Raw genomic sequence first — 15,914 nt, 5'->3', positions numbered from 1 at the left:
AACATTGGCGAAAAATTAAAATTGTATTAGTTGAAATCCTTAAAATTCTTAAAAAATTAGTTGAATGCCATGAACTTAGATATTGACTTTTCTTCTTCTTCTTCTTTCCCCTCCAGCTGTTTGGGGCAACTTCGTTAATATGAGGTAATTGTTTTTAATAATTTGGATATTGGGGTTGGGTTTTATGGACACAATTCAGTGTTACATACACACCATTGATGTTATGGGTAATTGAAGACTATTTCTAAATGAAACTGAATATTTTGCTGTTCACACAGCTGGGCTGTGTCTTTGCTCCTGTGGCTGTTCTCTAGGAATGCAGCTGGCCCCCGGCCCCAGGGAGCAGACCAAGTGGGTGCTGACACCCCCTGCGTAGCCCAAGGACCCTTCTGGCCCGAGTGCATTATTTGTGCTGCCTAGTAGCGCAGGAGGGACACTTATAAAATAAAATACTTACGTTAATATTCTTTTTTTAAAAATCAGCAAGAAGTAATAAGCATTCCTTGTAAAAACTAGTTTGGTGCTCTTAGTATGTTAGCAGTTTTAATTGAAAGAAAAATTCACTTCGTGTTTCTCGTTAGTAAAAATAAAAGAATAGCAATCCGTTTGTGGTGATTGCGCTAGATTTGGAAGTTCAGTGCTGCTGTGCTGCAGGAGGCTATAGGGTAAAGGGTTGCTGTGCCCCCAGCAGGCTTTGCATATTGAGTTGGTTTTGCTGGGCCGGTGGGGCGTTGTCCTTCCGATTCCTACCACCAGGGCTCCTGTGTGTCTCCTGACAAAGGCTTCTGTGTGTGGCTGGGTGGGGTGCTCAGGTCCCATTTAAAGGAGCTCTGTTTTTTCACTTGGAAAAACTCCATTTTGTATGAAATCTCCAGGAAAGCCGGCAATTTGACTTGTCCTATAGGTACACACTTCCCACTTTTGATTTGCAATCCCATCATGGGTGTAACATGAAAGTGAGATTACTCTAATTTAACAGAAACAACACGTAAGGTGGCAGTGAGCCTGTGAGATGATTGATTTCCTTTCCCATTGTCCTGTTTTCTTCTGGTGCACCCCCTTCTGGAGGGAAGTGGCACGCAGGACTGAGATTTCGGAAGGAGAGGGAGATGGCCTGCAGATCTTTGGTTTGTGTTGTGGAAATTTGTTCGGGATAAACTCCTGAAGTCATAAAGCCTTTCAACTGATCTCAGTTTTGTAGCTTTCTCCTCAACAGGTCTATCCAGGAAAATGGTGAACTAAAAATCGAAAGGAAGATTGAAGAGGTTAGTCTTTTCCATATTTTACTTCTGTTGTTTTTCTATATATTTGTCTTTATTGTGGCATCTTGATGCTGCTCTATGGTTTTGAAACCATCTCTCAAAAATGTATTCCCTTACTTAATAGGAGACTTTCTGTTTGTTTTAAGTTTCATGTTGAGTGTAACGTGAAATGAGATTACTTAGATGCATCTCTGTGTCAGCCTTTGTCCATTTTATAAAGGTGTGGTGTATTAAAACAAATTCTACCTGAAAGGCAAGATGGATTTAAACCTTTAGGTGACTTTTCAGGTGAGCCTTTCCAGAATTTCTTAGAGAAAGCAAAGTGATTGCCTTTATACCAGGGATGGAGGCAAGTGCCAGCATCCACTCACCTGAGCAGGTGCTGGAAGGAAAAACACTCAACTCGGATGCTAGGAGTCGGGGACTTAAAGAGTGTCCGTATGCACAGATGGGGAAGTCACACACCTGCCTCACTGAAAGCCAGCTCCTCCGGTTGACTATAAACTTCTATTTTAAAATAATGGCTTATATTTTAGTCAAATAACTATAGACATGTCTAGACTATTGTAACATGGGCTTGGGAGGGAATAAGGAGTTACTCATTTTGATTTGAAGCCAGATGCTAGAGTCGTGGGGAAGCCTTTGGATTGCCCTTGTCATCCTGTCAGCACTTACGGTCTTAACACACATGTATGGGGTCAGCTCCCAGCCTGCGATTTCTGCGCTGGAGCTGATGACATGGAGATAACATGCAGAAACAAGATGTTAAGCTTTCGTGGGCAAGCAATTAAGGGATTCTTTTAGTTCCTGAAAAGATACCGGTGGTGTTGATCTGCCTATTTTTATGAGCCTGAACCACCTTTAACATAGCTCACAAGAAGGTAGGAAAGTAAAAAGGTGAATTTTCTCAGACTTGTGCATCTGTGGAAAGGGTCACAACGGGCAGTTTATCATCTCGATTTTAGAATTGTGGTTGAAGTGACGTAACTTAATTTCAAACTAGAAGTGAATCGTAGGAGAAATTAAAATCTGTTTTGTTTCATGTCACGCATGCCTGTCTGCAACATCGGAAGGCGGCGGAGGACTGTGTTTCTGTTTTAACACTGATATTGGTTATTTTTGTTTTAGATTGTTGAACCACTAAGAGAGAAAATAAGAGACTTGGAAAAAAGGTATGTGTGCTTTTTGTTTTGTGTTTAGGAAAATGCTTGTATCTTAGCTATTGGCCTTAGAAGGTCAGTATCTTATAAGTTCATCTCAACTTTTGACAATTAATTCTATAATATGAAAGATATAAGGCATTGTCAAGACAAGCACTTTTACATGAGAAAGGTAAAGTTTTACATTCAAATTTGGATGCAGCGTTTTTAAACCTTTTTTTTTTCTTTTGCCATTAAAACTGTTTCTGATTAAAGGTATAGATTCTGATGAAAACTATGGAATCTCTCCACAAAAAAAATTTATTTGATTGTTTGTTTAATTTTTTTCAGGGTCTTCCTAAAGCCCAACCAAAAATCCTGTGTTAAAAGTTCTTTCTCTAATATCCTCTATCAGTTTGATATCTATGAAAACAAAGTATGGCGATCTGAATAAATGTCTACATAAATGTTCTTATTTTTCCACGTTTGAGTATAACACCCAAGTGGTCAGAACATTGCAAGAACAGAGGGTCTGGGCCTGTTGAAATCTTCCTTTTCTAAAACCTATAAATTTCTCAGTTCCTGCAATTTCATTATATACAAGTTTGAATCTAAGCCTTACTGTCTCTTGACTTTTGCAACGTGACAGACGGTTTCTGGCATATATTGCTCAGTCTAAGAGAATTATTTCCAAAACAAGAAAACAGTTTGGAGGGGATAATAGTACTAATATGTAAGTGGCCTGTGATAGGTCATGTTGAGGCATTTGTTTGCTTTTGTCACCAAAACACATCAGAAAGTTTCCAGAATTGAGTCTGGGTGAAGTGAGTGAGAGGGAAAAATCGTATGATATGGTGGAAACTTTTATTTAAATCAGATTCCAAAGAAAATGCCTCCTCACCCTTTGTCTGAGTGGAACCCCACCCCCAGAACCCCACCCCCAGCGCCCCACCGAGGTTCTGTTGCACTTTCCCTTTCTCTCTTAAACAATTGAGCTTCAGGCACTGGAACTTTATCCTTGACTGTATTTGGAAAACTTTGTGTCTGGATTAACAGTTGGGTCTTTAGAAGTTTATAAAAGAAAAATGATAGCATTCATTAAAGTTTATGTAACTTTTTTTCTTTTCGTGGGATGAGTTTGGATGACGTGTGTCAGCTTTGTACAAGCCTCCTGTCAAGCCCAAAATAAAAGGGAAGAAATGGAGAGCAATTTGTTTCTTTGATTTTGGTGTTTTCATTAAATGATAAAAGAGAAATAAGGATAGGTATAATTCATCAATCAGAATGTGTTTATTTACTTCCTTCTTGTCCTTAATTAGTAATTTATATGCAGCAGGCAAACTATTACTTTCAGCTCTTACTGGAGTAAAAGTTGTTACTATTTTTTAACAGATCTAGTTAGTAATATAAGGTTATTATTTAAATTATTCTTGCCATGATTTGGTGCTGAAATTATACTGCTTGTAACATTCCTCTGGATGAGAGCCAGAATTTCTGCCTTTGAAGTGACGGGCATAATTTGAGATTTTAGTTGAAGCTTAAAAAAATTGTTTATGCTAAAAAATAACCCACCACAGGTTTTATGTTGGTCAAAAAGAAAAAAGAAAAATCTGTCCACCAGGAATCATTTTCTTTAGAGAATCATAATATTCATTTATTTGTGAAAAATGAATCAGCTTCCTTATGAGGCAATGGCTTACACACATAATCTCTTGAAATATGACAATTACATAATTCGCTTTGATACATTTCTGATGTTCTTTGTGCTTTTTTTTAAATTGAGGTAAAATTGGCATATAACATATTAGTTTCAGGTGTACAGCTTAATAATTTAGTATTTGTATACACAAGACAGTGATCACCAGCGTGAGCCTAGTTAACATCTGCCACCATACGATTGATCCCTTCACCAGTTATGCCCCCCACGTAATCCCGTTCCCCTCTGACAAACATCAGTCAGTTCTCTGTATCTGTGACTTGTATGGCTTGTTTGTTAGTTTTGTTTATTTTAGATTCCACATATAAGGGAAATCACACAGTATTTATCTTTCTCTGTCTTATTTCTCTTAGCATAATACACTCAAGGTGCACCTGTGTTGTCACAAATGGCAAGGTTTCATTCTTTTTATTGGCTGAGTAATGTTGTATTGTGTACTATATACCACAACTTCTTTTTTTGTTCATCCGTCAATGGACGTTAAAGTTGTTTCCATAACTTTGCTATTGTAAATAATGCTGTAATGAACTTAGGGGGCATATATCTTTTCAAATTAGTGTGTTCATTGTTTTCAGATAAATACCCAGAAGTGGGATTGTTGGATCATATGTTAATTCTATTTTTAATTTTCATACTATTTTCCGTGGTGACTGCTCCAGTTTATAATCCCACCAACAGTGCACAAGGTTTCCCTTTTCTCTACATCTTCACCAACACTTGTTATTTCTTGTCTTTTGGTAATAGAGCGTCTGACAGGTGTGGTTTGGATTTGTATTTCCCTGATTATTAGTGACATTGAGCATCTTTCCATGTACCTGTTGGCCATCTGTATGTCTTTTTGGAAAAATGTCTCTTTAGGTCCTCTGCCCATTTGTTGATGGCTTGTTTGTTTTCTGTTACTGAGTTGTATTAGTACTTTATATAATTTGGATAGTAACCTCTTATCAGATGTATGATTTGCAGATATCTTCTCCCATTCAGTAGTTTGCCTTTTCATTTTGTTGATGGTTTCCTTTGTTGTGCTTCTGCAAACTTTTTAGTTTGATGAAGTCCCATTTATTCATTTTTGCTTTTGTTGCCCTTGCCTTTGGAGTCAGATCCAAGAAATCATTGCCAAAACCAATGTCAGGGAGTTTATTGCCCTGTTTCCTTTTAGGGGTTTTATGGTTTCGGGTCTTATATTTAGTCTTTCATCCAGTTTGAGTTTATTTTCTAGTTTCATTCTTTTGCATGTAGCTGTGCAGTTTCCCCAACACCATTTATGGAAGAGACGATCCTTTTCCCACTGTATATTCTTGGCTCCCGTGTCATAACTTGATTGACCATATATGCATGGATTTATTTCTGGGCTCTCTATTCTGTTCTATTGCTCTATGCGTTGCTTTTATACCAGTACCGAGCTGTTTTGATTACTGTAGCTTTGTAATTTGTGATATCAGGGAGCGGGATGCTTCCAGCTTTGCTCTTCTTTCTTAAGAATGCTTTAGCTGTTTGGGAATTTTTGGTGTGTTCCATAAACATTTAGGATTGTTTGTTTCTGTGAAAAATGTCATTGAAGTTTCGATATGGATTGAATTGAATGTAGACTGCTTTGGGTAATATGGATATTAAATAATATTAGTTCTTCTAATTCATGATCACTGAATAGCTTTCCATTCATCTGTGTCTTCTTCAATTTCTTTCATCAGCATCTTACAGTTTTTAGTGTACAGGTCTTTTACCTCCTTGGTTAAATTTATTCCTAGGTATTTTATTCTTTTAATGCAGTTGTAAATGGAATTGTTTTCTTATTTTTCTCTTTCTGATAGTTCATTGTTAGTGTATAAAAAAGGAACAGATTTTTTTTATATTGAATTTGCATCCTGTATCGTTACTGAATATTTTATTAGTTATAACAGCTTTTTGGTGGAGTCTTTGGGGGCTTTTATATGTAAAGTTATGTCCGTATATAGTGACAGTTTTACTACTTCCTTTCTAATTTGGATGCCTTTCTTTTTCCTGCTTATTTGCTGTGGTATTACTTCCAATATTGTATTGACTAGAAGTGAAAGTGGGCATCATTGTCTTGTTTCTTGTTTTAGAGAAAAAGCTTTAAGCTTTTCACTGTTAACTATGATGCTAGCTGTGTGCTTGTCATATGTGGCCTTTGTTACGCTGAAGTACGTTTTGTCTATACCCACTTTGTTGAGAGTTTTTATTTAAATGGATGTTGAATTTTGTCAAATGCTTTTCTGCACTTATTGAGATGATCATATGATTTTTATCTTTTAATTTATTAACGTGATTTATCACATTGATTGATTTGTGGATGTTGAACCATCCTTGCATCCCTGGGATAAATCCCACCTGATCATGGTGTATGATCCGTTTAATGTACTGAATTCAGTTTACTAATATTTTGTTGAGGATTTTTACATCTATGTTCATCAGGTGTATTGGCCTATACTTTTCCTTTTTTGTGGTGTCCTTTTCTGGTTGTGGTGTCAGGTAATACTGGCCTCTTAAAATGAGTTTGGAAGCATTCTCTCCTCCAGTTTTTTGAAAGAGTTTGAGAAGGATAGGAAGTAAATCTTTGAATGTTTGGTAGAATTCAACAGTGAAGCCATCTTTTTTGGGACTTTTGCTTGTTAGAGTTTTTGTTTACTGATTCAGTCTCTATTTATAATCTGTTCAGATTTTCTATTTCTTCATAATGTGATCTTGGAAGATTGTATGTTTCTAGGAATTTATCCATTTCTTCGAGGTTGTCCAATATGTTGGCATATAATTGTTCATAGTATTCTCTTCTGGTCCTCTGCATTAGTTTGGTATCAGTTGCAACTTCTCTTTCATTTCTGATTTTATTTGCTTGAACCCTCTTATTTTTTTTTTAGTGTGTCTTTCTAAAGGTTTGTTAATTTTGTTTATCTTTTCAAAGAACTAGCTCTTTGTTTCATTGATATTTTCTATAGTCTTTTTATTTTCTATTTTATTTCCACTCTGATCTTGACTGTTTCCTTCCTCCTACTAACTATGGGCTTTGTTTGTTGTTCTATTTCCACTGCTATCGGGTGTAAAATTACATTGTTTATTTGAGATTTTTCTTGTTTTCAGCTAGGCCTGTAGGGCTATAAACTTCCTTCTTAGAACTGTTTTTGCTGTAGTCCATAGATTTTGTGTGTTGTATTTGCATTTTTATTATTTTTAAAAATTTCACCTTTAATTTTTCTTTTGTTGACCCATTGTTTCAGTAGCATGTTTAATCTTCACATAATTTTGATTTTTCCAGTTTTCTTCTTCAAATTAATTTCTAGTTTCATACCATTGTGGTTGGAAAAGATGCTTGATATGAGTTCGGTCTTCTTGAATTTGCTAAGATTTGTTTTGTGGTCTAACATGATCTATCCTGGCAAATGTTCCACGAGTACTGAGAATATGTATTCTGCTGCGTTTGGTTAGACCATTTTGCATATATCTATTAAGTCTATCTGATATAATGTTTCAGTTAAGACAGATGTTTTATCTGTCAGGATGATCTGTCCATTGAGGTAAGCAGGATATTAAAGACCCCTACAATTATTTTATTGCTGTACACCTCTCCCTTTAGGTCTGTACTTGGGTGCTTCTACATTGGATGCATCAATATTTACAAATTTTATATTTTCTTGATGGATTGACTTCTTTTTCGTTACATAATGCCCATGTTTGTCTTTTATTACTTTATTTTAAAGTTTTTGTCTGATATAAGTATAGCTCCTCCAGCTTTCTAGTGGTTTCCATTTGCATGTAACATCTTTTTCCATTCCTTCACTTTCAGTCTCTGTGTGTCCTGACATGTGAAGTGAGTTTCTTATAGCTAGCATATATATGGGGTCTTGTTTTCTTAGCCTTTCAGCCACTCTGTGTCTTTTGATTGTGAATTTAGTCCAATTACTTTTAAGATAATTGCTGATACTTATGTATTTATTGCCATTTTTAAAATTGTTTCCTGGCTGTTTTGTAGTTCCTCTCTTTTCTTTTCCTCTTCTTTTGCTCTCTTCCTTTGTGGTTTGATCACTTTCTATGCTGTTAGCTTGGATTCCTTTCTCATTATCTTTTCTGTATCTATTATAGGTTTTTGCTTTGTGGTTACCGTGAGGTTCACATATAACATCATTGTGCGTGTGTGTGTGTGTGTCTGTGTGTGTGTGTGTGTGTGTATGTGTGTGTATACAGTCTATTTTAAATTGTTAGCAAGTTAAGTTTGAACTCATTCTAAGTCTCTACATTTTTACTCTTCAGCACCCGTCTGCAATATTATGTGTTTACTGTCACATTTTACTCTCTATGCTTGTTTCTATGTATTAGGCGAAACAGCTCTCTCTCCCAGTTTTGAAAGAATGGCCACATGTACGAGATGAACCTTATGTTTAACCTTGTCCTGGCTCTTGGTTGTCTCTTGAACCTTGCTGGTTGTCTAAGCAGTCTAGTTTATTCTTGGTAGGTCCCAGTAGTTGTCAAAACCTGTGAGTGTTCCTGAAGGAGGGATCTCAGCACCTACTTGCAGAATGATTGGAATCTAGATTCTCAGGCAGCAGTTTTTACATTATGCAAATATATACAGTCCTGTGGGACCACAATTGTAAACCCTACTGACCTCCAGACCAGGTGATCTGGAGGTTTCTGTCTTGGCAAAAGTTGCAGAAACCAGGGCTCCAGACAAGTGTCGGAACTCCTTTCTGGGAGGCACTGGTGAGCTGTAACATGTCTAAGGGAGAGAGCACTGATGGTTTCTCCTGGCCTGGGTTCTGGGAGAGCACTTCCTCAACCTCTACTTGTATGGTAAACCTGAAGCCTGCCACTCAGGCTGAAGCTCTAGGACAAATAAATAGGCCTTTTTCACAGGAAGACGGGGGGTATGTTTCAGGGAGTATGCTGTCTGTGGTGACCTGGGATTGGTAGCCAGGGAAGAACTGTCTCTGATTGTTTCAGACCCATGGGGTCCCAAAATGCAGTTCTTCCCAGCCACCAGAGCCAGGTGCTCCACGGGTGTCCCTTGTGTGGGCTGCAGGGGCCGGCTGACTTTGGTAGAGCTGTGGGAGTGGCACCGATGCCAGGCACGCCCACGGGCGTTAGCAGCTGGTAAGAAGCAGAGTACAACAATGGCTCCCACCATAGCCTTTGTTCCTGGAGAGAGTCGCAGCTGACTCCTGCTCCTTCAGCAGATGCTTTACAATTAGTAAATGATTCTCTTTCGTATATGGTAGTGTTACCAGGAATGACATTGTACCTCGGCTCTTCATCTTCTTGAAGGAAAGAATTTGGTCAAGAGATAGAGTTTGTGCAGCATAGAACAGCAAGAAGTCAAAGCAAGTACACTCCCAGACATGGAACGGGCTGACCCAAGAGAGGGAAGCAGCCTCTCCTCACATTGTGTGAGGGTTTTATCTCTATGGGTAGAGTTGTCTCCCTCTCTCCCTCCCTCTTATCTTTCTCCTTCTCTGCTGAAGTGTCCTGTCCTCCCCTCTGGTTCTCAAGGTTGCTCTTCAGAGCCTAAGCGGGAACCTGTTAATTTTCCATGATTTATTTGAGAAACTCATTAAAAATGGTCCTGAGAATTAGGATGTATATTCTGATGAACAGGATATATATGCTTTCTCTCTCTCTAACTTCTAACAATGCATCCCCTTGATTTAGGGGCATATGTGAGCCTGGAATCCTGCTGGGTCAGTAAGGCACTGGTGCCCTAAGTGAGGGCAGCTGCAGGGGGTCTGGACCCAGGTAGGAGCTGTAGCAAGGGGCTGGTCTCTCCTCTTGCTCATTTCTATCTACCTACCCTATCAGTATACGTGCTTTTCAAACCGCTGCTTTTGTGCTGGGTCCCAGGGCAAGTGAGTCTCATGCAAGCCCTGTAAGAGCGAATCTCTGTTCCCTACACCCGTGTGGTTCTCCTGGATCCTGTTGTTTTTCAAGCCCGATATTCTGGGGCTCATCTGTCCTGCGTAGGTTCCCAGGGCTGGGGTGCCTGATGAGGGACACAAACACCTAGCTCCTCAGAGATAAGGTCGTATTTGTGAGCTGCCTCCCATGTGAGTCACCAGGCCTGGGGTGGGGTTTGGGGCGAGACCGAGTCTCCGTCTCTACTGTCTGCCTTGATGTGGCCCTTTTATCCTTGTGTAAAGCAGCTGTTCAGCTACTTTTCAGGTCTTTTCCAGAGCGAATTGTTCCATGCATAGCTGCAGATGTGTTGTATTTGTGGGAGGGGGTGGGTTCAGGACCGTCTTAGCAGACATCTTGAACCACCTGTCTGCACTGTTGAAGCCGGAAGGAGAAACACAAGTACAAACATAATCTTAAAGAATTTACCAGTAACTTATGCTTGTCAAACAGTCAGAGTTACCTTTAAAATAGGTGCAGAGGGTAAGAATTTACCCCCTTGGCCCTGCTTTACGAGTTACTCATTCTAAAATGGTTCTGTCCTTCAGTTTGGTGAGGAAGTCAGGTGACAGATGAACCCAAGTTAATGTTTCGGTCAGAAAGCCAAGTACAGACACGACTTTGCAGTGGAAATCAGTGGAACTCTGTCTGGTTTTGTACTGACTGATAAGAATGATCAAACAACCATCTCAGCCCTGGCAAGATGAGACTGTAAATGTAAATATGTTGTCTCGATGTGCTTGTCACTGTGAGCAAAGTGGCTCCCAAAACATAATGTTTTTGAAAGGGAACGAAACGGGGACACTGCCATTCTAGAAGCCCAAGTAAGGGGATTATGTGGGCTTTTTCTCTTCTTTACCACACCCCCATTTCTTAATACTTTGCTAACATGCCATTTTTAAAATTTCACCTCCATATCCTGAAATGTTCTCTGAATAGGTAGCAAATAATGATAATTTAAATTCTCAGTGAACGTACGTCTCTGCTGTCTGTTCTATTAAACAGTACCGTTAAAGTCTGAAATAGCGTCAAGTAATTACTGAAGGATTCCGGGGGTAAGAAAAGATCCGTTATCCACTTCATACTTCTGTCCACGGGGCGGCGTGGCGCTCAGGATGGAGTCTGGAGTGGGGTTGGGAGGCGCTCCGGGAAGATGGGGTGATCGGGGAGCCGTGAGGGCCGCTTGCCAGCTTTGCTGAACTTTCCTTTGCCAGCCCCCACCTGAGTGACTGAGGAAGTATTCAGAATGACAAGAGTGTCACTGCACGAACAAGGCATCTGTCAGGCTCCCTAAATCCTTGCGGAAGCAGTTCCTAAGGTGGGATGTGCTGAGGGAAGGACGGGCCCCTGCCGGGCAGGCTGGATGCACGGAGGCGCCCGAGCCAGCCAGAGGAAGGCCAGCGGGCTCTCCCACTCCCTCAGGCTTCCCCACCTGCCTGCCTCTGTTTTTGTGGCCTCCAGAGGAAGCACCCTTTTGAGAATCTGGAAGCTCCTAACACGGGAATTGTAAATGAAAGCCTTCCGTGTCTGTGCTCCAGTTTAATCATGCTTACACTTCATGGGATGCCTGCTTCAGGGCCCTCTGTCTAATTCTGTCCCCTTCTGCGACTGTTAAGGAAATGCATTCTGTATCCCAGCCAGCGCCTGGGGGGGTGCACACAGTGTCCCCGGCCCAGCACCTCTCCAATGAAAATAATAACTAAAAGCCAATTGCTTGGCATTTATTTTTAAAGCAGTTTCAGAAAGGATATTTGACAGCTACATGTGTCAGGACTCATTGGACATCTTATATGCCATTTGCTCTGCCCTGCTCCTGAAACAGCAGTGTGGGTCAGGACCCATGGCACCTTTATCAGGAGCAAGAGCTTTTGAAGGGTCAGATGAGATATTCAGTAGGTTCTGAATAGACGAGAGAGATAGAAAGCGTGGCTGCCCAAGTGGTTTCCCAGGGGCACCCGTCAGGAAGGGGCTGCTGGAGTTGTGAACCTGCCCCAAACAGGCACTCAGCTTTGTGAAGTCTCTTCTTACTCCTCCAGGCACGTCTCCTGCGCTGGGTCTGGGGCCTCACACAGCTGCTTTCTTCCTTCCGGCCCTGACTGAGCATCTGGAGCATGCTGAATTTTTCTTTCTCAGGGGCAGAATCTCAAGGCATATCTATAGCTTGATTCTAAACAAGGAGCAGGTTAGCTATTCCTTGAATTCAAACTAGCCATTGGTTGCTTAGTCCCTACAACGTTCGCTTGGCGTAGAGAGGAACGCGATGACAGTTCTCACATCTGGTGTTTGTTTTGATTGGAGGCGGAGAAACTACTCAGATGTTTGACTTTTTCTTTTTTCATCTCTTTGTATTATACAGCTTCACCCAGAAATACCCGCCAGTAAAATTTTTATCAGAAAAGGATCGTAAACGAATTTTGGTAAGTTTGTTTATCTGATTAATATTTGTCATATTAAGAAACTTCCTTTTTAAATCAAAGTATAATTTACACATCATAAAGTTCACCCTTATGGAAGATACAGTTTTGTAGTATGTTCACAAAGATGTAAAACAGCCTATGTTCTAATTCTGGAGTATTTTTATCACCCCAAAAAGAGACGACATTGTAGCAGTCATCCATTCCCTCCCCTGACCTCCTGGCTCATGGCAACCACTAAAACTATTTCCTGTCTCTATGGATTTCTGGACTTTAGACATTTCATATGAATGAAATGATACAGTATGTACTCTTTAATATCTCACTTTTTAAATTTAGGATAATGTTGCCAAGGTATATCCACATTGTAGCATGAATCAGGCTTCTTTCCTTCTTATGGCTGAACAATATGCCAGTGTATGGATGGACCACGTTTTATTTACCCACTTATCAGTTGATGCCTTTTGGAGTTGCTTCTACTTTGAGGCTTTTGTGAATAATGCTGCTATGAACACACACACACGAGTTTTTGTATGGGCATAACACATAACGTTTTCAGTTAGTTTGGAGTGGAATTGCTGGGCTATATGGTAACCCTATGTATAACTTTTTGAGGAAATGTGAAATGTCCACAGCAGTGGTAAAAACCTTTTCTGGTTCACAAACCACTTTGATGAATACATGGAGGGACTTCCTTAGCCTATATTTTTCTCTTATGAAACATCAATACAACTACACCGAGGAAAGAATTCCTTTTAGCTGTTGTGTAACTAAGTGTGTCCAAAGAGATTGTCACCTTTGCATTTTTTAAAAAATAACAGCTTTATTGATAAATAATTTATGTACCATACAATTCACCCTTCAAAGTGTACAGTTCGATAGTTTCAGTATATTTAGAGTTGTGCGTTCATACCAACATTAGAAGTTGATCGTTACTACAGAACGAAGCCTCATATCCATTAACAGTCACTCTCCGTTGTTCCCCAAGTCCCTACACACCCCGAGCTCTAGGCAACCACTAATCTACTTTCTGTCTGTATAGATTTGCCAGTTTCATGTAGGTAGAATAATGCAATATTTGTCCTTTTGTGACTGGGCTGTTTTTAAGATTCAGTCATGCATCATGTACCATTACTTCATATCTTTTTGTTACCAAATACTGTACCATTGTATGGATATTTTACATTTTATTTATCCATTTATTATGAGTCATATGGTAGCTTTATTTTGAACCTTCTGAGGAACTGCCAGGCTGTTTGCCAAACAGACCATCTTTTTACAGCCTCATTAGCGCTGTATGAAGGTTCTGCTTTCTCCTCATCCTTGTCTTGTTTGTTGCCCACCTAGTAGGTGTGATGTGGTATCTCACAGTTTTGATTTGAGTTTCCCTGATGGCTAATGATGTTGAGCCTCTTTTTATGTACTTATTTGCCATTTCTCTATCTTCTCTGGAGAAATGTCTATTCAGATACTTAGCCCATTTTTAATTGGGTTATTTTTCTGTTTATTATTAAGTTGTAAGAATTCTATCTTCTTGGTACAAGTTCCTTATCAGATACATGATTTGTAAATATTTTCTCCCTTTTACTTTTAGTTCTTAAATTTAGGTCTATGATCCATTTTGAGTTAATTTTTATATGTGATGTTAGATGAGGGTTTTTCTTTTTCTTTTTCTTTTTTTTTTTTTGCACGTGGCTGTCCAGTTGTCCGGCACCATTGGCTGACAAGACTAATATGCCCCATTGAATTGTCTTGGCACCTTTGTTGAAAATCAGCCTACCATAAATGTAAATATTTATTTCTAGATTCTCAGTTCTATTTCATTGATCTCTGTTTTTTCCAAGCCAGTACCACACATTCTTGATTTCTTTACCTTTGTAATAAGTTTTAAAGTTGGGAAATGTGAGTCCTCCAACTTTGTCTTCATTTTCAAAATTGTTTTAACTATTCTGAATTCCTTATAATTCCTTGTGAATTTTAGAATCAGCTTGCCAATTTCTCCAGAGAAGCCAGCTAGGATTTAGATAGAGACTGCATTTATAGATCAATTTTGGCAGTGTTGCCATCTTAACAATATTAAGTTTTCCAATCCTAATACAGTGCGTCTTTCCATTTATTTATTACTTCCTTAGTTTCTTGCAACATTTTTTGTAGTTTTCAGAATGTAAGTTTTGTATGTGTTTTGTTAAATTTATTCTAAAGTATTTTATTCTTTTTGATACTAGTATGAGTAGAATTGTTTTGGTTAGTTTAATTTTATGTTCTATATTGCAAGTATGTAGAAATACAATTGACTTTTGTATTTTCTTATATCCTGTAACCTTATGGAACTCTTTGGTTAGTTCTAATACTTTTAAGTGGGTTCCATGTCTGATTTCCTTTATTTGTTGCTGAGGGTTTGAGTTAACTTTATTTATTGATCCCCCTGCCTTCCCTCTTTTTTTCTCTGTGAATTAAGTTATTGTCTGGGATTATTTGCTTTCAGCCTGAAGAACGTCCTTTAGTATTTCTTATATGGCAAGTCTGCTTTTTTGTTGACTTATTTTTGAAAGTTATTTTTGGTTGAATATGTGATTCTTGACAAATAGTTTCTTTCTGCACTTTGAATATGTCATCCCACTGCTTTCTCCTTATTTGTTACAGTAAGTCAGCTTTTAATCTTACTGGGGTTCCCTTGTACTTGAGGAGTCGTTTCTCTTTTTTTGCTATATTAGTTTTCTAGAGCGGCTGTAACAGTTACCACCAAGTCTTACCAGCTTAAAACAACATAAGTTCGATCTCTCCCAGTTCTGGAAGCTAGAAGTATGAAATCAAGGTATAAATAGGGCCATGTCCTCTCTGAAAGCTGTAGGGGGATATCTGTTCCATGTCTTTTTCTTAGCTTCTGATGTTGCCAGTAATTCTTGAGTTCCTTGGCTTGTAGACATATCACTCCAGTCCTTGTTTCCATCATCACATGATATTCACCCTGTGTGTCTCTCAGTGGATTCAGCGTTCACCCTGCTCCTGTATGACCTTATCTTAACTAATTATAAGGTGTGATCAAACAATATGGTGAAAGTTTTAGTTAAAAAAAAATTATTATAGTAAAAGACACATTGCCATTAATCCCCCTCAAAATATTCCCCCTTGCTTTAAACGCACTTATCCCATTGTTCTTGCCACTTTCTGAAGCAGTTCTGGAAGTCCTCTTTCGTGAGTGTCTTTAGTTGTGCTGTCGTGGCTGCCTCGATGTTATGAATTGATTCAAAACCTTTCATGGTCATTTTGACTTTGGGGAAGAGCCCGAAGTCTCACGGTGTCAGATCCAGTAAATAAGATGGATGAGGACACACCATAATGTTTTTATTTGACAGAAATCACCGTATACGAGAAGCAATGTGTGACACGGAGTGTTGTCATTATGGAGGATGATTTAGGGCACACTTTAAAACACACCTTCTCTCAACCGTAGCTCACACCCAACTGACTGACTGCACTGAACAAG

At 39.1% G+C, this 15,914-nt stretch overlaps 1 protein-coding gene across 4 annotated transcripts in view; it reads left to right on the top strand.

Annotated features, from left to right (window-relative positions):
* The window catches only part of UXS1 (UDP-glucuronate decarboxylase 1), a 103,330-nt gene that overhangs the window by 25,283 nt on the left and 62,133 nt on the right, over positions 1-15,914 (top strand). For 2 of the 4 annotated variants that reach the window (XM_033102373.1, XM_033102375.1), the window contains exons 2-5: positions 117-144; positions 1,217-1,265; positions 2,391-2,434; positions 12,370-12,430. In XM_033102373.1, the coding sequence (XP_032958264.1) occupies positions 117-144; positions 1,217-1,265; positions 2,391-2,434; positions 12,370-12,430 (182 nt within the window). Of the gene's footprint in view, positions 1-116; positions 145-1,201; positions 1,266-2,390; positions 2,435-12,369; positions 12,431-15,914 lie in introns of all 4 variants that reach the window. The other 2 variants (XM_033102371.1, XM_033102374.1) reach the window with 1 other exon arrangement.

This window comes from Rhinolophus ferrumequinum, unplaced genomic scaffold (assembly GCF_004115265.2).
Source record: "Rhinolophus ferrumequinum isolate MPI-CBG mRhiFer1 unplaced genomic scaffold, mRhiFer1_v1.p scaffold_87_arrow_ctg1_1, whole genome shotgun sequence".
In the NCBI taxonomy this organism is placed as follows: domain Eukaryota; kingdom Metazoa; phylum Chordata; class Mammalia; order Chiroptera; family Rhinolophidae; genus Rhinolophus; species Rhinolophus ferrumequinum.
This window is presented reverse-complemented; position numbering and strand designations above follow the sequence as displayed.